Here is a 20,560-nt window from a genome sequence, read left to right as displayed (position 1 = left end):
CGCCTGGAGCTCGGGCGCAGACAGGAGGTGTCCAAATGAACAGCCTGCGGCGACAGTATCACACGATCCTACGGGTGTTTTCTTCTTTCATTTAAGTATTTTATCCTCAAAAATATAAAAAGGTGCAAATTGACAGAGGAACAGCACAGAATTTGGTTTGTTTAAAAACATGTATTTGGTTTAAGATTTATTAGGTGACTGATAGTGAAGAATCATTCCACAGCCTACATGCTTTTGGTTGTTGTTACACACATAAAAAGTATAAATAAAACTTAAGACACTGAACTTCTCAGTAGACAATCCTTTTTTTTGCACCTCCCAATGTAGCAATGCAGAGTGGCTTCAATTCTTGATGAATCAGACTCTGTCAAACCGGTTTGTTACCATTGGCTGATTCTCAGAGAATAACGTAAGAATAGGAAGGATTTGTAGCACCTCTGTAGAAACATTAACCAACGCTGCAGGTGTCCCTCCAGGGCACAGACACACACTGTCTGTGTTTTACAGTACTGACAGGAACATGTTACCTGACAGTGCTGTCTGTGGGCCAACAGCACATCAAAGAAAAAATGTCCATTAGCGCATGTTACAACATGTGACTTTCTTGTTCCTAAGGGTGAAAGAAATCACTTTGTCCCTTGACCTCTTTTATTCGAGGTTGAACTTGTTCAGGTTATCTCTGAAGAGCATGTCTTTGACGTCTTTGAAGACGATACGGATGTTTTCGGTGTCCGTGGCACAGGTGTAGTGCGTGTAAAGGTGTTTCCCATGTCCACTGTGATTCTCCTTGTACATTTGCAGGATGAACTTTTTGGCAGAGTCAGCATCATTCCTACGCCCTGAGAGCACAGACAAGGTAAAAAAATTGTCACTCCTTCAATCCACATATAACTAACATTAGAGAGTAAACCCTATATCGAACAGGAAAGAGACATTTCAGATGGTTATTACCACAAAGTATAGTATATGCCACAGAAAATGTTTTTATCATGAGATTTCACACTCATAATTACTGCTGTTACAATTATTTTCATTATCGATAAATATGACAACCATGTCCGCAAGTAATTGTTGCCGAGGAACTCATGACAAACAGACTCATATTTGACGCCCAAATCCATAAATAATCAATCAATGAGTCTAAATTTGTGCCAAATTTGAAGGAATTCCAAATTTCACTTATCAACACTACAAGTGGCATTCGTTTGGGATGGGAGAACAGGAAAACAACATTTAATCTGAGTGCAAGCACACATTTTAAGCGTAAGCAGAGATAATCGAAGCACAAGCAGGGGCTACTAAGGTGCGAGTGCAGGGTTTTGAGTGAAAGCATTACATAATCTGCTCTCGCATTGACAATCTTCGTCTTGAATAAAGTTAGATAAAACTACGGGGTCATCTTCAAAATGCTTCTTTTTGTATAGAACACAAAAATATAGATGAAGTGGCAGAGGCCAAATAACAGTCCACTCAAGAGTAAACAGGAAGTGACAGAGCAGAGCATGCTTTACCTTTGTAGTTTGGGAAGTAAGTCGCCAAATGGGATTGCGAGATTTTCTCTTCGAGCAGGTCTGTTTTGTTCAGGAAGAGGATGGTGGAGGACTCTTGGAACCAAGGGTATGAAAGAAGGGTCTTGAACAAGGCGAGGCTTTCTCTCAGTCGATTCTAGGGAAATGGGGAAAGATAATCTTCAGACAACAAAGACGGGTCCACAGATCGGACAATGTGGAAATATTTTGGACCACCACTAAGCAAAATGTTGATGTGAGCTTACTTCATCGGGATTTTCATAAAGCACTTGATCATACTCGCTGAGGGCTGCCAGGAAAATGATGGATGTGACATTTTCAAAACAGTGGATCCATTTCTTCCGCTCTGAACGCTGACCACCCACATCCACCATCCTATGGAATATCATCGAACCTTGATTATTAAATGAATCGTTCCTTAAATCTCTACATTGTGTAGCTTGGCTCAGAAGACCAATCATTTTTTGCTGTGGCAGGTGATAAAATGCAGCAGGCTACCTGAAGATAGCTTTGGAAAGGTCAAAGGGATACTCTATGATGCCTGTGGTGGGGACCCTGACCCTCAAGATGTCCTGCAGGGTCGGGATGTAAAACGGGCTTGTGATTCTGTCCAAGTCGCTCAGGTAACTGAAAAGTGAACAAACAATGGATCACATCCTTGGGTTTGTATAAATGATCAGATATTTTATAATATAAGACTCTTACTATTTGGCAGAGTCAGATAACTGGAATTCCCTCCTGCGGTCGTAGCACCTTTGAACACTGTGGTCATTCCACACGTTCCTTATGGCATCCACCTGCCAAGGCTCCAGGGCACACACCATGGCTGCCTCCACTTTGCTCAGCTTGTCCGCGCAGATCTGACACACAATAAATCCACACAAACGTTGTTATGTGCTGTGCTGTGCATGCCCACGAGCAGTAACACAAGGTGTTAGTGTGTGAGTGCAGCGCAAGTGACAAACCGAGTTTCATAAAACGTTACAAAAGAATTATCATTAGTGTATTTATTTTTTGAACGTGTAAGGTTTCTCACAGTGTTGTGCGCGTCGATGTAGTCAACCTGTAACGTCTTCATGGCATGGATCAGAGCCTGGATGGCTGTGACAATGTTCTGAAGCACAAGCCTGGTGAAACCCCTCCTGTCGGCTTCACTGTATCCACTGCCATGGATGATCCTCATCTGTTTGATGAAAGTGCTCTTCCCACTTTCACCAGTCCCTGAGCATATTAGGTGGATGAGATGAACAATAAGATTAAAAGAAAAGCCCGAAATATGTGAAACTGTGACATGCACTGAGAAATATATTATCGGAACACCAATCAGATGCAGCAAAACAAAATGGGAACAGGCTGTGGTTTCACAGGTTGCAATAGTCCCCCCCACCCTCAGGCACAGAGGTGTGTATGCGCGCATCAGTGGATGCACGGATTAGTGGGTAATTACTTGGAATCAAGTTTCAGAAACCACTCATTCCTAAGGGGCCCAACAGTCCTCTGATCTGGATCGGCACCAAAATTGAATGGGTCCTTCTCTGACCCAGATCCCATCCTTCCACCATCTTTAAAGGTAGTCCATTAGGTAGTTTTTCCTTAAAACATAACTTTGGGTTAGGGTTAGGGTTAGGGTTAAAATAAATTAAAAAATAAACAATGTGAATTTAACATGAGTGCGTTGTTGTGTATTAGATTTTTTTAGTCTGCAGGGAACATTCGATCCTGGCCAAGTCAACACGTCAATCAACAGCCATGTGTCCTTGACTGGAACAGTGAACTGCTTCCTGCCCACTGGTTGTAAATTATACTCTCGATAAGAGTGTCAGCTCGCCACCTGAAATGCTTAAAAATGTTAACCATTAGACTGACCTTTACAGAAGGATATTGTTCTCCAACCAGTCTAACTCAAGTTGAAGTTTAAAGTAGCCCTGACCTTTAAACAAAGTCCTTCATGTCTGGTGTATTGTTTCCAACATAGTCAACAGTTCGACTCTTTATAAGTGCGGCTGTTTTGATAGTTCTGATGAAGAAAACAGGCCCTAACTGGAGCTATTGTGAGCTGTTATACATTTCATAATGTGTTTACTCATCTCCCCGGTTGTCAGAATGCTGCTCTGCCCCGTATTGTTCTCTCTTTCAAGTTCTGCACTTTTAACATACCTGACTTAGTTTGGCAAATGCATCTTGACAATTCAGACGAAGCTAAAAAAACAAAAGCCTGTATTCACTGTGTTGTCGACATATTTGGCTTTGACAAAGAAACCTCCGGAAAAAAATGCAGGCAGTCAAGTTTGATTTGAATCAGGGGAGAAAAAACTATGAAGATTATCAAGCCGCTGACTCATCAGGGTTGCACCAACTATTTGAAGAATGCAAAGGATAACCTGCAAGTGCTTTAAAGGAACAGTGCACACAAAACCATAGCCTCGCTATCTATTGATCCAAATACCTTCGTCCTCCCTGTTGAATTGATACATTCAACTCAAAATATTTTAAATAAATAAAGAGATAGTTAGTCGCAATCTGCAAACAATAAAAACAAACCTTTAGGTGGATCGTGGCCCCCAGAGGATGGCACTTTTAGTTATGGGGTTAAGTATCTCAACAATTATTTGAGGAATTTCCCTGAAATCTTTGAACAGATTTTCTCTGTGACCAAAAGATGAATCCTTTGACAATACTTTGACTTTGTTGAGTTTTGATGAAATTTGGCACAGGCAGATACGGTCCCTTCAAACTTAATTACCGAGGTATTGATGATTGTTTCCTTTATAATCTAGCGCCATCTACCTTTAATGAAAACAATTTGACCTTTTATACTTATAATAATAAAACAGTGTCTGATATACTTAAGTAAGATGGTGAACATGGCAAACCTTATTCCCCTTAACATTAGCATGTTAGCATAGTCATTGTGAGCTTATTATCATGCCGTTGTTAGCATTCAGTCAGCTCAAAGCAGCACTAAGAAATGTTAGGATTGTAACTAAAAATTATTTTCATTTTTTTTTCATTTTAAAAAACCAGAGGTTGCAGCTATAACACAAATTGTTAAAAACAGGTTGTTTTTTAAAGAAAAAAATACAAATACTAACCAAATGTATTAAATATTTATAGTACATTTAAACTCTTAAAAAACAACAGCAACTTCACATAGTAACAAACTAAATAGAGTTGGGCGGATTTTATGTGTCATCAAATCACAATGCCATGTGAATGAATCATCATTACAGGAAGGTCCGCTTAAACAAGTTGGTTTCTGTTATATAATGATGTGACTTATATGTCACATTGGAAACAGTGTACATATAACAAGGTGTATTTTTTCACTTTTCAGCATAATGTTGACCGATTAAGAGTCAAATGTAATATTTGATAGTTACAGTGACCTGGCTGTGATCGTAAAGTACAAAATCAATATGATATTACTCATTTTACATGGAAATAAATGTTGTTCTAATCGTGTCTTTGTATTGAATCATTTGGATTGTCACTGTTAAGAATGGCAGTGGGTAAACATGTGTTTCTACAAAAGATCTGGCACACAGTGAACATGGGTAATCACCACTAACCTCTACTCACACTCACCTAACAGCAGCAGCTTAAACTCCCGGTGAGACTCTCTCTTATCACGACGGAGCTGCTGCTCTATTGCTCTGTGTATCCTCTGTCTCTCTGCGTCCTCGGCAGACATGCAGCACTCGTCCATTGTTGTCCAACTTCGACCGGCTGCTTTAGTTTTTTATGATCAACCAACGCCACAGGGGAAGTGGAGTTACAGGAATGAATGGATAATGGTCTTCCTCAGTCCTGCCAGGGGAGCTCATGTCCCGGAACAGGTGGATTGGCTGGTTGGCGACATACTGTACTCACTCTTCCTCCTGCAGGAACGAGTTCAGGTGCATTTCACATTCCTGCTGTGCACGGGACGAGGAGGAGGAGGAGGAGGAGGGAGGTTGGGCCGGTTCTCATTCGGAGGCAATGCAAGTGTATGTGTGTGTGTGTGGTCAGATCATGTGTATCTACTTACAGGTGCACATACGCCCATGTCCCTCTGAATGTGACACTCTTTACCCCTCAATGAGGCAGGAGGGGAAGAAACATGATGGAGCAGGAACTCTGGAAGTTAGACAGAGTTAAGGGTGCTGAGATAAAGTCTGTATAATGACGCCTTGTTATTCCACAAGCGTCTGTCTGTTTGTCTTTGTGTCTGTCTGTTGAACGCTCACCAACCCATCATCTTATGGACTTAACGCTTGGCCTGTCTACTGTAACTTGCCTGAGAACGTGCAGAGCCGTTTTGAGAGGCAATATGCTCAATAATAATTAACACTAAATTGACAGGCGGGTTCAGTTTCATTTTGTGCAAAACATTGACTATAAAATCTTCACTGCGGATAAACCAGATAGGATGAACACCGTTTTTAACTCCCCCCTGCACCATAGACTGTCTGTAAAAGCCACACATCGGCTCCAGGCCCCGATCTCTACTGCCCAGACTCTGACTCCAAATGTGCAAGATGGCAGCGTTTGTACCTGCAAGGTTTTGGCTTCAGTTCTGGATAGTGGGAGGAAGTGGAGATGGGTGGTTGTTTTTTCTTTTACACAGTCTATGTGGTGCACCTGTAAATCACTGCAGCAGGGTGACGTGCTACCACTAGAGGGACCACGACCGGAGTTAAATGACTCGTTAAGGCAATTCTCGTGCAACAAAGACAAAAGGTTACAACAAGCTTTTCAAATGAGAACAACTTTGGCTTAACTCTTTTTATAGCAAATAAAAAAAAAACAATTCCTTGATTTAAAACAGAAAATACTCAGGACATTGTTCACTGTGTTCACTCAAATGTTTGGGTTGCAGTGGTGTGCAGACCACAAACATGCATCCATGACAAAACTATCAATAGTGTTATAACATAATGCTGCTTGTATTACCGATACCAATACTATTGTTTACCATGCCTTGTTAGCCAAAGCTATTAGAGCTCCAAATGCTACATACACGTATGGGTAACTTCTGTATTTTGATATCAATATAATCTTTTGATTCATTTATAATCAAGCATTTCAAAAGATTCTTGAATATGAGGATTATCTCTATAAATTCTTATTTTCTGACATTCTACAGACAAAATAATAAGTGAAGAATCTTTTTTGATTAATCAGTAGTGAAAGTAATTGTCTTTTCCCCAGTAATTATTATAGTTTATGAGTGAATGTGGCTGGACTGTTGAAAGACAGATTGATCCAGGGCAGGTTTGAGTTTGCAGTGATAACAATGGGAACAGGACGACCAAGGACCATGTGGCCAGCGGCCTCCTCACCCCTTCAACCACCGCTGCACATCACTGGTGCCATGTACTGCTGCCATCTTGCATTCAGCGCCTCTCCTCCTCCAGAAATAAATGGGCTTTGCCACACCATAACGCACCGAGCACAACAGTACAGAAATATGGACCTCTAACATAAGTGCTGCTGCGGGCTCCGGCCAGATGGATGCATCACAGAGGAGGGTTTTCCGACCGAGCGGCCAGGGAGATTAACACATGAATGGGCAAACGAAAGGTGCGATGAGCAAATCAACAATCTGAGCAGCAAATGAACAGAAAAAATTGTCTGTTTATTTATCCAGATTACAAAAAAACACCAAGACTTGTTTGTTAAGACATCTCAGTGACAAAGAAAACCGTGCAAATCAGACAGTAATTATTCTTAACAGGAAGGAAAGGGAGTGTAAACCTGCTGCGGATACGCTTTGATACGATTTTTTATTCATGCATTTGATATCTTCAAAAGTATATGAATTAATATCAAAAGTACTGGTTGAATGCCTCCGAGGTTCTTCTCTCTTCAGCCGAGAGCGTTTTAACACTTTGAAGCACACTATCTATGAAAATACTGTACCATGCAATATTTACACCATGCATTCAGATAAACAATGGAGCGAGAGAGACATTATAGCGGATGATTTTAAAGGCAACAATGACTACTTCAAATCCAAAAAAATAGTCCCTGATCTCTTTATTCTATAGCTTTCGATAGAAGACTTAAGGAAGGAATGCGGATGTCTCTTTTGAAATGTGGGTTAAATTATAAAAAATATACCAAAGCTGTGCTCACAAAAAAGAAAGTGGTTTAACACTGAACAATGCCAGAGTGAATATCATAATCAATGAATCGAGGTACACACACACACACACACACACACACACATACAGACGGTCGGCTAACGCTACAACCCTAATGCTACAAAAGGAACAAGTGTGCAAATCAATATCTCTGATAAAATAATTGTCATTAGTGTTCGACTCGCTCTATCATTGAGTCCTGATACAAACTAAGCATTTAGAGTATTTCACACTGTTTCGTACGTTTAACTTAAAAAAATAAACTATGACCAACTCGGGTTAGTGATGTGAGGTGCTGCATTGCAGTTAGTCTACATCCACTTCCACAGATTCCCTGAAGGACAGACCTCGTACATTACTGGTCCTCAGAGGCTTTTGAGGCCACTGAAATACCCCCCCCCCCCCCACACTCAATCCATCAATGTGCATTCGTACCGTCACTGTTCTTCAACAACGTTCACAAAGAGCTCCGTACGTTTCAAGGGTGCGCGCAATAATAAGACTCCTCGCTAAGGAGGCCCTTTAATTGTCGGGACACGCTTCATTATAGCTGGAGACGTCCATTTGTCAAAGAGTCTCACAGGAAAATTTTGAAATACATCAGTAGTACAGTCATTTGGGCGACAAGCTCTACATAGCTGCTCGGTTTCCCGTGTTGGATTATAGTGTTCAGTAGCAGCGTGGGGCAAACTGAATCACCGCAGAGCTCTCCTGACTGCCGGCCGCGTGGAGCCGATTGGACCCTGACGTTTCTTTCAAACCAGGTTGTAGACTTCCAGGTTTTCCTGCAGGATGTGGTCCTTCACCGCGCGGAACACAAAGCGAATGTTGTCTGTGTCTGTGGCGCAAGTGAAGTGGGAGTAGATGATTTTTTTCTCGATTGGATTGAGGCTGACAAACATGTCTAGGATGAATTCTTTGCCCGCTTTGACGTCCCTCTGGGGACCTGGTGGAAAGAGACGAAGGGCAAAGAGAACACATTTTAATCACCGGCTTATTTCTGTAGTTCGATGAAAGCTCAGCGCGGCAATGAGATAACAGATGATTGCAGAATATTGAAATGAGACTAGTGTTGCTTTCAGACATGAACTGGACTCCGGACAATCTCCTGAAATTATCCGTAAAGGCTGAATGTAAGAACACAAGAGTCAGAGTCAGTGTCTGCCAGCCCCCCCTGTCAAAATGTCCGAGTGAGCCCTTGAGGGAATACAGCTTGAAAATGTCTGAAGAATTCACTGCAATGGAGTGGAACACTTGTTAATGCTTTTAACACAAAACTGGAAAAGAACAATAAAAAATAAATATTTCTAACTAATATCTCAGGACGTATAAGAGGTGTCATACATGATGCTGACAACTTGTCTGACTGTCGGACAAACCCATGCTGCGTTCTTTGTGAAAGACAAACTCTGGAAAAATGTCTGGACGAGTGGCTCTTATCGCCAGCGTTCATGTCTGAAAGCAGCTTTTAAAAATAAGACAGTTTGATTTTGTCGAGAATTGACCCGTCTCCTCTTACCATCGTATTCAGGGAAGTAGTCGACCAAATGTGAATACATGATTTTCTCCTCCAGTAAATCGATCTTGTTGAGGAACAAGATGACTGAGGAGTCTTTGAACCACTTGTAGGTTATGATGGTCCGGAACAAGGCCAGGCTTTCCTCCATTCGGTTCTTTGAAGTTCACACAGACACAGACATCTCAGCGTGAGCAGCAACATAAAATCAGGAGTAGTGCTGGAGAGCAGCACTTCGGCAGTGATTGCCTGTGCAAGCAAATTCAGCCCGGCTGTAATAATCTCATCGCGTGAACAAGCCAGGCTGAGAGCTGCACTCGGCTGAACAGAGCGACTAAACAGCTCCCCCTGCAGGTGAACGACATGCACTGGCACAAAGGAGGGTTGGTTTGTCATTGTGACCAGAAAAGAGAGAGGAAAAAATAGAAAGGGAAGAGAAATGGATACGGGGCGAGGGGGAGAAGTAGAATAGTGCTGGACTATGTGGAAATCTAGGTTATCATCTCCACCTAACAGCTTCATCTTTAAACAAAGGAAACAATGGCTCTTTGTTTTATATTCTTTCTTTTCAGCCCCTTTCTTCTCTATGCACACACTAACAGGGGATATATAGTCAGAGATGTCCTTGTGATTGCAGCATTGTACCTCGTTGGCCGACTCGATGAGGACCTGGTCATACTCGCTGAGCGCCACCAGGAACATGATCGACGTGACTTTCTCAAAACAGTGGATCCACTTCCTTCTCTCCGAACGCTGGCCACCCACGTCCACCATCCTACAGCCAATAACAAAAGTCATCACATTACTCATTTATGAATCTATAGATGTGGAATCTGCAGGCGAGGGAAGAGAGTCTGTGGGCCAGAATCCTCCTGGTTTCTGTTTCTAGTTTAACCAATCACCTTTGTGCAGGCTTTGGCTGCCCGCAGGTAAACAGTCCATGTGGAGAGCAGAAGAGGTGGAACAGATTAGCCCAAATGTCATCGGGACCTGAAGCACCAACAAAGAGTGATGCTAATTGTGTTTTGTGTGGAGACGAGTTCGACTCTTCTGATTGAAGAAACTAGTCCGACTAGTCTTGGCCCGGATTTCTGCTGTCTACACCAGAGGCCCCAAAATATTGGCCGTTACCCGCGGAGGCTATTTTGTTATCAGACCATAGATGATGGGCTCTGGCATTGCTCATTTATACTCAGCTTTACCAAATTGTGAGGCTGTTTGGTCATAGACTATCTGTAAGTGATATAGGATTATGACTAAAATAAACAGGTCAGGGTAACACGTTCCATCTGATAAATTCATCAAATAATTCAACACGATACATCATCGGGGGACCATGGGTGACTGTGCATAATTTTATGATAAAACATCGAATAAGTGTAGAAACAATGATACATAGCAACATCCCAGTATGTCTACAAACAGATGCAAATGTTATCTTCCACGAAGCTGTTAAACTAACTCATGGGAGGTTGAATGACGTTACAGTACAGATGGTAGAGATTGAACTGTATCGGTTATACTAAGGTATTTATGCCCTTGTTATCTCCTGGGGTTAGGGTTAGGTTGCTGTGGGTGGTGTTGTACAATCACTGAGAGGGACATTTCACATCAATGTTTGCAGGGACTTGTTTGTTTCACTGGATTGTGTTGTTGTTGAAGTAGTGGTAGTAGTTGTTGTTATTATAATGAATAGTGGATTAGCCTGTATCCCACCTTCTTGTAATTTCATACTTTAACACATAATGTATTGAAACTCCAGGAAACATATCATGATAGAAAAGCCTCACCTGAACACCACGTTCTCCAGGTCAAAGGGGTACTCTATGATACCCGTGGTGGGCACCCTGACCCTCAGGACGTCCTGCTGCGTTGGCAGATAAGCAGTTTCTGCTATTCGGTCCAAGTCATTCAGATAGCTGTTATCACAGGATGACAACGCACAGTCAAGACAATGAAAACAAAACCAGCACAGAGGCAATTAGACGACATTTGTTATTAAATATGGATCGTTGATGTTCCGGTTTCGTCTGTTTGCTTTTGTCAACAACCTTAAATGGAATGACCAGAGATCTCGAACCATCTTGAGAGTGTTACACAGGCAACTGGCAGATGGAACAGTGGAAAATATTCAGCAATGTCTGAGGAGTTGAGGAATCTGTTTACACTCACTATTTGGCGGAGTCCGAGAGCTGGTATTCCCTCTTCCGATTGTAACACTCCTGGATCCCCGGGTCGCTCCACAAGCTCCTGATGGCGTCCACGTACGGGTTCGTCAGTGTCGTCGCCTTCTCCACGTCAACGCTACAGACAATACCTGCGTTGGCCTGAATGACGGTGGAATGAAACACAGAACGTTAACGAAACACAATCCAACCAAGAAACTAAAATACAGAGTGCTTCATGATCTAATGTTTGTGTCCTTGTACAGTGTTTTTTTTTGTTATTGTTCATCAATGAAGGTTCTAGATGCAAAGTTTTACCCAGCATGCATCTTCCACTACACATGCATTCAGGAAAATCATTTTAATAGACCATAATCTTGTTCAACACATTTGGAGCTGTATTACAGACATTTAACTATAACTTAAAAGGATTTCTCGACATAAAATAAATACACCGCAAGCTACAGATGAAACTATTGTCAGAAAAAGAGGTTTCATGACTAGGACCTGAACTTCCTTCTTATCTGCTGCATGAGCCACCGGGGGCTCGATTCCAGCTGCCTCTGTGTCCCGCTGGGATCCTGGCCTGTAATCTCCACAGTAAACTGAGAGTGGATGCAGCAAAGATCTGCAATTCCCAGCTTCTACAGTGACTACTATTACTTCCTAGCCTGCTGTTCGCCCTCCGGATATCTAATTGTCTGCTTTAATATGCATTTATTGACACAGCGTTTAAAAGCGTCTATGGGTTTTGGTTTGGTCCTTTGTCTTTTAAGAATTCTCCAGCCCTATTTACTTCCCTGCCTGCAGAGCTACTTCTGCAGTGCAACAGTTCAGCCAGAAAACACCTGGAAAAAATCTGCTCAAGCTGTTAAAAGTTCTTTAATGGACATTTATGGGCGAACTATTCCTCCAAGTCTGTTTTCTCTCATCGCGGGCTGCCTGGGACTTTTGTATCCGAGAAACACTGCATCAATAAACATCCTTAAGGGTCATTTATGCTGCTTTTACATACCAAGAAGAGATACGTCCATTTTCAAACAACGTAGCCGTCACTGCCAACATAATGCCATGTGTCCTAGCAGCTGTCAGTCATTGTGCGTTCATGTGTGTTAGGGGCACAGCTTTGACAAGGGGGTCTATAGGAGAGGGTGGGATCTACTGGTTGCATTTAGCCTGCTCTTGCTAGCTTTTCAGGATTGCCAACCCTTGCTTTAAGAAACACATCCATGAGAGGGCAGCACAATAACAACCATAGCTAGGGTGGAGGAGAATGTGATAATGGACCTGTGAAGAAAGAGGCCAACGCAGCCTCTGTGAGGCCCTTTATATACATTGCGACATATGGGAGGTTAAGTCTTTGTTGAAATTTCCTGCTAGTGTCCTACCGTCATCTCCCTTGAACTATTGGCTTAACATCTACAGACAATTTAGATTCTGCAATTAACCTCTGCTGCATGTCTTTGGATTGTGGGAGGAAAACCGAGTACCTGCAGGAGATCCACACCGGCACAGGGGGACCAGGCAAACTCCCCCACAGAAAGGCCCTGCACCACTGTGCCGCCCCCCCGGTAAATTCTGGTGTTGTAAAATACATCTTACTCTGCGACGGCCTGCCGACTAATCGAGGGGGTACCCTGCCTACCACCCAATGTTTCCTCGCTCCCTCAACGCAAACACAGTATAGCAAATGGATGGATGGAAGAAATAAATCTGTATACAATGTAAATGTGTCTAACCAGTTTATCGCACCGCTGTTGACTACAAAGAGACTTCAATAATACCTGAAGAGCTGTTTGGAGAGTCGTATCCTTGCACATACTGTCAGAGCAGTCAGTATTTTCCTGTTATTTCTGGCAGACTGAATTTGCAAGCAGGGATTGTATAACGTTCAGAACAGCCTGGGAAGTTTATTTTTAGCTCCCTTTTTACATTTCTTGGGGAAGCCGCACTCTCGGATGCCTTTTGCCTTTTTATGACATTTTTACAGCTGATTTCATGGCTCCTGCTTCACTTCTTTGATGTTCCTAACTCTTTGGAGAAATGATGGGTCCAATTTAATAGAAACTGCTATTCAGGCATCTTTTTTTTTTGTTTTCTTGTTTTGGTGCCGTGTCTGCTCCAATAAAGAGCAAGCTGCTGACATTAGCCTAGGCTGGCTGCTGATTGGTCGAACGAACATATCCCTACCCTCCCCCCCATCATTGAGATATATCAGCGACACTTCCACAAGGGAACGGATTCTAAGTCTGACCAAAAAGAAAACTCTTTTTGGTCAGAGATTGGACAATCACTGTTTGAGGGAGGCGGAGTTATAAATTGTCACGGGACAAATAGGCTTCTTGTCCTCCTCGGTCCTCTGTACTAATATCTACATGGTCAGTGATCTGCTGTTATTCTGTGCACACAACTTCATCCTCACTGGTAACAATAAAGCAAACTGCAAGCCACATGCTGACTCAGACCCGGCTAATGTTGCCAAAGGTCCATCACACCCACATGACCCCCCCCCTGCCTCGGTCTGTCACAGGACACCACAGCAAGTGGACTCTTCTCCTCCGGGACTCAGCCTTACCTGGAACTTGTATTAATGTTGCATGTTTGTGTACGCCAGCAAATTTGCTTGATTAATAAGCTCCTGCTGTCGCTGTGACAGGGACAGATTTCTGTATGATTAATGAGGGGTTCTCCGCCGCCCCTCCTCTTTTGTCTCTTACATGTTTTTGACGCACCTGTCCTTACATGCCTGCACTACAAAATCATGTGTACATTCCAAAGGACAGCCTGCTGTGTAAGCAGGCAAAAGTCTGGCAGCAGCAGAATCCTGAATCTAAACAATGTCGCAAATTACTGGAGGCACTTCTCCCTGAATACACAAGAATACACACTGCAAGCTCCTTCAGTGTCGGAGTGTAAACCATGAGCTCGCTTATTTGGAACTGTCTGTGGTAAGACCTCAATCCTCAATCTGTCAGTGAGGCCGCAAAGAGAGGCCAGGGAGACAGCGGTCTGGTCTACCTTGTTGTGCTCGTACTTGTAGGGGATTCGTAACGTGTTCATGGCCTGGATCATGGCCTGCATGGCTGTGAAGATGTTCTGGTAGACCAGCCGGGTGAAGCCTCTCTTGTCCTCCTCAGTGTATCCTCGGCCATGGATGATCCTCATCTGCTTGATGAAAGTGCTCTTCCCACTTTCACCCGTTCCTGTCCACCGCCAGATAAATAACATTAGTGTACAGTAACATGTATATTGTATTCATGATGAGGCTAGTGTTATCCTTGATTCATTATGAATAAAAACGCTTAAAAGGAAACCTATTAGGCTCTTATTCAGGTTTATCATTATAATTTGTGTTATTACTAAAAAAGTTTAGATAATGTAAGCTTAAGAAAATACTTCACTTTTCTAATACTGTTCATTGCTGCAGCTCCTCTTTTCAGCCTCTGTCTGAAACAGATGGTTTTAACTCCTGTCTCTTATAGGATCCCTTTCCCATTAAGCCAAGTCTGCTCTGATTGGTGCGCTGGCCCAAGTCCAGTGCGTATAGGAGTTGTCGGCCTTTGCTCTCTCTTTACCTGGCTTTGTTAGGGGCTGTGCCAGACAAGCCATTGTGTGTGCATTAAGCAATTATGGGCTACTGAGAAAGTACTGGCAAGACTACAGTGTTTTCTGTGGGGAGGGGAACTTCTTTTAACACAGGACTTCTACGTACAAAACAAAACAATATCACACACTAGACTAAAGCAAAACTGAACATGTATCATATGTCTGCTTTAAAAGTCCAGAAACAACAATTTGTCAGTCCATCTGTCAATACTTGACTGGTCAAACCATAGACTATAAAGATGGATGACATGTCCACTCATTATCCAGAAATTAAACCAAAATATCCTGGATATGAACACTGCCATCTTGTGCACTTGGAGCCAGAGTCTGTGTATGGTTTGAGCACAGTAGTTAGACCCATGTCCCATCCACTAACATGGAGGAGACAGTGTTTATGACACTGCAGCAAGCCACTAGGTGGCACTCTAAACGCTTTGGCTTCACTTTCGAAGAGCAGCCTGATTTTGTCTATGGGTAAAGCTTTACAACCAAATACCCTGCAGGTCAACTGACACTCCCATCAGCTTCGCCCTTACTTCTTGTTGAGTGCAAATTGCTGAAAATACCTGATAAACATCAGCATCTTAGCATTAGCTCTGAGAGGCATGTTAGCATGCCAATATTACCACAACTGTGTCTAAGTACAGCCTCACAGAGCCACCAGTTTAGTTGCGAACTCTGGACAACAACAGAGGTCTCTGGTTTGGATGAAGCTACATCAGGCTCTCACTGCACAAACAAGACTTGTTAATGGGATGAATCAATAAGTTGTATGTCATCATGGAATGTGTTATTAATATGTAATATTCCGAATATCACCAGCTTAATCCAATAATTGAAAGCAACAGAGTTTGTCTGTACTGTGCTTGAGGCACTTTCACGTGTCACTCTTATGCAATCTCAAAATTACCTTATTTACAATGGTCTGGCTTGTATCTAGTTCCCTGGTCTTATGCTCGTTCTCAGAGTCAAACAGTGTTTTGTCATCTCACCACTGACTGTTAGCAAAAAAATGAAGTAGAAGTTACAACATTTCCTCCTGTACAGACACGGTCGACAGGAAGTGACGGCATACATTACAGCCACTTTCACGGTGAAGTGAAAATAAAAGCACGGTCCTTTCAGCACGTACTATAATCTAGGGCTTTAACGTCGTGTAGATCACTCTCGGTCTCAGTAAAATCCATGTGCTAATATATGTAACAGTTTACACATGACAGGGTTACTTGGCACGATACAAAAGTATACAAGCAGGCCAATCAAATATTTCTTTAACAGGAGCAGGTCACTATTTTTTCAGCACAGCATACTGGAAGTCACTTTTGAACCTGGAAGTGTGGTTATACATTCATAATGAGTCAGTCATTCCTGAGAGCACAAGGACCACAACCAACGTGACCAGCTTACACCTTAAACTAACATCACTGCTGATTCACCCTTTGTCAGGAACCAGGAATAAAACATGGCCTTCAAAGATGACACAGCATTATTTATTTATCGACCAGACTAATGAGTTTCTAATCAATAGTACGTTCGCATCAGCGGCGGAAGCCCATTCACTGCACTTAAGAACAGTTTTAATGTTGTAGCATTAGTGCATTATTAGTGATGCGTTAATATATAAGCAGCAGTTTTGTGCTTGTCAAAGCAAAACTAAGTTTAAAAATGTTTATTCTATGGTGGAGAGTAACTGAGTAGATTTTCTAAGCTGCTGAACTTGAGATGAGTTCTTGAGGTACTTGTGTTTTACTTGAGTATTTCCAGTTTATGTTTATGTTATACTTTAACTTGACTACCTTTAAGAGGGAATTATGGTACTTTTAGTGACAAGTTACTTTTCAGATTAAGATTTTACTGATTAAACCAGTGGCTTCCAACCTTTTCAGTTTATGCCCAGACAAAAGCATAAGTCTACTTAAGTCCTTGAGTCATGTTCTGCTCAAACAAAGGATCATTACTTATCATAAATATAAACAGAAATATTAAAGTACAAGTGCTTCACATTTGTACTTGAGTAAGTCACAATGCACTATTATGTATAATATGTTATCTGCACCTTGACCAGCAACAACATTGAAATATTTTCCCTCATTTAAGCATCAGTATTTATAATCATGTAGTATATTAAATAATCATGTCAATGTATGGAGGCATTCTGATACAATCTGAGTATTTGCAACTGAAAGTACACAAAGCACATTTTCTAATGTCTGAATTTCAGATCATTACTTGTAATAGAGTATATTTAGACTGCGACTTTTACTTGAACATAACTTGTAGATGTTTTTGATGCCACTCTTATACCACATGAGCCTCTTCGATTAAAGCAGAAATTCACCTGCAAACACAAGAACTCTCAGTAAATGATGTTTACATGTAATTATTTGGTGAGTTGCTTTACGGTGCAAGGTAACTAAGTATATTCTTTTAAGTACAATAGCGGAGTACAGTTTTAGGGTACATTCGGTTATGTGAGTATTTCGATTTTACGCCACTTTGTACTTGTACTCAACTACTTGACAGATGATGAAGTATTTTACATATTAAACCAATACTTTGATTTCACAGCTGTAAATAACATTTACATGTATTTTGGTGAGTTGGTTTAGTTTGGTGGAAAATAATTGTACTTAAGTTAAGTACTTAAGCACAGTTCTATTAGTATTTTGATGTTCTGCCACTTCATACTTACACTCAACTGCTTTACAGCTACAGCTTTCTTTACACAGTAGCATTTCACAAAATAGCACAATGTCTCTGTTATGTTTCTTTAAAAATAAAATAAAAATATTTTTGAATGCGACACTAGTATTGAAGTATGGATACATGTTTCACTTTTGTTTTTGTGTACCATATAAGTGTTATCGACATGGTTACTGTATATTACATAAGTTCTAAAGTGATACTTTGTTACTGTATACCATTAAAGTGTTATAGAAAGACTATTACTGTATACCATAGAAGTGTTAATACTTTGTTACTGTATACCATAGCAGTTTTAATAGTTTGTTATTGCATACCGTAGAAGTGTTAATACTTTCTATTACTGTATACCAGTGTTTCAGACTTTGTTATTTTATAACATATAATTAGTAATACTTTGCTATTGTATACCATATAAGTGTTGTACTCTATTACTGTGTATACCACAGCAGTTTTAATAGTTTGTTATTGTATACCATAGAAGTGTTAATACTTTGTTACTGTATACCATTGACGTGTTATAGAAAGACTCTATTACTGTATACCAGTGTTTCAGACTTTGTTACTTTATAACATAGAAGTAGTAATACTTTGTTATTGTATATCATATAAGTGTTGTAGTCTATTACTGTGTATACCATATAAGAGATATAGAAAGACTTTGGCACTGTATACCATAGAAGTGTTTAGGATGTGGTATTGAACCCCATCCAAGTTTTATAGAAAGACTTTCTCTTTACCGAGTAAGAGGAGCTTGAACTCCCTACGTGCGTCCTTCTTGTCCCGGCGGAGCTGCCTCTCTATCTCGTCGTTGATCCGTCGAGCCTCTTTGGCCTCCGGGCTGAGGCAGCACGCTCCCACCGAGCAAAGAATCATGGCTCCTGGACGATCACACTTCTGCCGAGGCAATAAGGGCAACACAACCACAGCCACACATGGTGTCGGTTACACGGGAGAAAAAAACACGCTGCAGTCTGTACATTTCTGATCAAGCCCCCTCCACAATCCCACTGCAAACAAACAACACACGAACCACCCCCCTGCCCCCTGCCCCCTGCCTCCCGAGCTGCAACCCTCCACCAAGTTTAAGGAAGTGAACTCTCACTGCCGCTTGTTTGTTTGCGTGTATTAAACCCAGATCCCCTCCCGTGAAGAGGACATTTACTCGGTGCAACAACTTCCACACAAGTAGCGAGTGCTTTTACCCCTGGTGGCTGAGCTCCGGGCGTGGTGGGCTGAATATGGCGGAGTTTTTTTTTTTTACATGCTGCAAAAATCACCCAAACATGTGGAAAGTCTCTCTCCTGACGGGGAAAAACAACAAAAACGTATTCCTCCGCCGCGGGTTGTCCTCTGATTGAAAAAAAAGGGGTGGGGGGGGAAGAAGTGAGGCGCGGTGCTGGTCTCCCTGCGCGTCCTCGGATGTGCTCGTCCTGGCCCCCGCTCTCGTCTCCTTCCCTCTCCTGGGTGAAAACCTCCAGTGGACCATGTGACTGAAGGGCTGAGCTCTGATGGGAAACCGTGTGGGCTTTCTCTATTACATTACGGGAGCAAATTTCCGGTGTAAACTCGTAAACTACGGATGCACGTGACAGGTAGTGCAACAGGCGGCCACGGTCCTTCCCTGAAAACCAATCCTCCATAGACCCCCCCCTGTGTTGAGGTAGAAGAGGAAAAAGAGCCCAGGCTTTGTGAAGTGTAGCACAGACTTTATTAACTCAACACCTGCAGGTACAGATTTTAGAAACAGGAATAGATATGAGCACGCACGCACGCACACACACAGACACACACACACACAGAAAAAGAAGCGCCACTCATGGACTCATAAAGCTGCAAGACCCTCACACCAAACTGCGTCTCAATAGATCCCTTCAAAAAGCATCACAAAAAAAAAGAGAAAAAGGATACAAATTAAAAATAGACAGGTAAAGAATTAGCGGATCCAACTGGTCAGATGTTAAGGTTGCGTTACAGCGAGTCCATCCAGGAGAGTGGTAGAAAATAAAGCAAATAATAAAGAGAGAAAAAGAAAGCTAGATAGCCCGACCTGTCTTTTGGCTCCATGTCCTTCCATGAAAGTAGAAAGTTGTCTAAGCACTCATAAAATTATCAGTTTCTAAGTAAATATATATACACAAACACACTTTATACAGCTCCTTGTCTTTCAAATGAAAAGCAAAAAAAAATCTTTTAAAAAACCTTTTCGCTGTATAACACTGGCACATTTATACCAACTTAGAGCAAAGGTTTGACATTTAGGGAAAGATGTTTATTTGTTTTTTTGGCAGAAAGGTTTAGGTCTCATAGAGACTGGAAACAAAGGGCTGCACTGGCTCTGTCCAAGACACAGTTTACACCTCAGTACCTCACCAGTTATACACATAATCCATACAAAACTAAAGTTGTATAAGTGATAATTCGTATTTTTGTTTTATGATTAACATGTAAACCAGAGCCTTGAAAATGCCCAGTCATCATAAAAGTAGCCACATAGTTAATTTTCACTCGAGCCATTCAACCCATGGGATTCATTTTCATTATAACGAAATGATTTACACAGTAATAGTCTTTATTTATACTAACAGATGAGCAACCTTTATAAAAATGGGCCTGATTTAGTGAGAAGTTAAACAGAGCTACAACCTAAGCCTTTTTTGAAAGTCTACAATATGGTAATTAAATACCAGATACATTATTAGCAGCTCTTATTTGCAGTGTGATCATTAATGTAAACACAACTATCAATGGATTACTAAAAATGTGTGTGTGTGGGGGGGGAAAGCATATTTTTCTAAACACATTTATATTTACAGAGATAATGGTAAACTTAGAAAGAATAGTGACACTGAATGAATAAATTCGAGCAATTGGGGACTAATTACACCTGGACACCCAGTAATCGACCACTACTAT

The 20,560-nt window shown here is 41.6% G+C and overlaps 2 protein-coding genes across 4 annotated transcripts; both read right to left on the bottom strand.

Moving 5' to 3' along the window:
• Positions 1–45: 45 nt before the first annotated feature.
• Positions 46–5,420, bottom strand: LOC133974972 (guanine nucleotide-binding protein subunit alpha-11-like). Of its 2 annotated transcripts, XM_062412804.1 has the most exons (7): positions 5,115–5,420; positions 2,566–2,750; positions 2,235–2,389; positions 2,028–2,156; positions 1,775–1,904; positions 1,512–1,665; positions 46–839 (listed from the first exon to the last, which is right to left on the bottom strand). In XM_062412804.1, exons 1-7 carry the CDS (start codon positions 5,233–5,235, stop codon positions 649–651), a joined length of 1,065 nt encoding a protein of 354 aa, XP_062268788.1. In that variant the 5' UTR covers positions 5,236–5,420; the 3' UTR covers positions 46–648. The 2 variants fall into 2 exon arrangements, with proteins under 2 accessions (XP_062268788.1, XP_062268787.1); XM_062412803.1 differs by lacking the exon at positions 5,115–5,420 and having other exon boundaries at positions 50–839; positions 2,566–5,063.
• A 1,705-nt stretch (positions 5,421–7,125) lies between these two features.
• LOC133974974 (guanine nucleotide-binding protein G(q) subunit alpha-like) lies at positions 7,126–19,148 on the bottom strand. Of its 2 annotated transcripts, XM_062412805.1 has the most exons (8): positions 18,850–19,148; positions 18,385–18,541; positions 14,354–14,538; positions 11,343–11,497; positions 10,961–11,089; positions 9,816–9,945; positions 9,174–9,327; positions 7,126–8,600 (listed from the first exon to the last, which is right to left on the bottom strand). In XM_062412805.1, exons 2-8 carry the CDS (start codon positions 18,518–18,520, stop codon positions 8,410–8,412), a joined length of 1,080 nt encoding a protein of 359 aa, XP_062268789.1. In that variant the 5' UTR covers positions 18,521–18,541; positions 18,850–19,148; the 3' UTR covers positions 7,126–8,409. The 2 variants fall into 2 exon arrangements, with proteins under 2 accessions (XP_062268789.1, XP_062268790.1); XM_062412806.1 differs by lacking the exon at positions 18,850–19,148 and having other exon boundaries at positions 18,385–18,641.
• Positions 19,149–20,560: the final 1,412 nt, after the last annotated feature.

This window comes from Platichthys flesus, chromosome 19, assembly GCF_949316205.1.
Source record: "Platichthys flesus chromosome 19, fPlaFle2.1, whole genome shotgun sequence".
Taxonomy (NCBI): Eukaryota; Metazoa; Chordata; class Actinopteri; order Pleuronectiformes; family Pleuronectidae; genus Platichthys; species Platichthys flesus.
This window is presented reverse-complemented; position numbering and strand designations above follow the sequence as displayed.

Coding starts and splice junctions, on each gene's coding strand:
- LOC133974972 (XM_062412803.1), bottom strand. CDS start 2,946: ATGCGCGCATACACACCTCTGTGCCTGAGGGTGGGGGGGACTATTGCA. Junction 2,390..2,565: donor ACATCGACGCGCACAACACT/GTGAGAAACCTT, acceptor ATTGTGTGTCAG/ATCTGCGCGGACAAGCTGAG. Junction 1,905..2,027: donor CTTTCCAAAGCTATCTTCAG/GTAGCCTGCTGC, acceptor GATATTCCATAG/GATGGTGGATGTGGGTGGTC.
- LOC133974974 (XM_062412805.1), bottom strand. CDS start 18,520: ATGATTCTTTGCTCGGTGGGAGCGTGCTGCCTCAGCCCGGAGGCCAAA. Junction 11,090..11,342: donor CTCTCGGACTCCGCCAAATA/GTGAGTGTAAAC, acceptor CTGTGATAACAG/CTATCTGAATGACTTGGACC. Junction 9,946..10,960: donor CTGGAGAACGTGGTGTTCAG/GTGAGGCTTTTC, acceptor TATTGGCTGTAG/GATGGTGGACGTGGGTGGCC.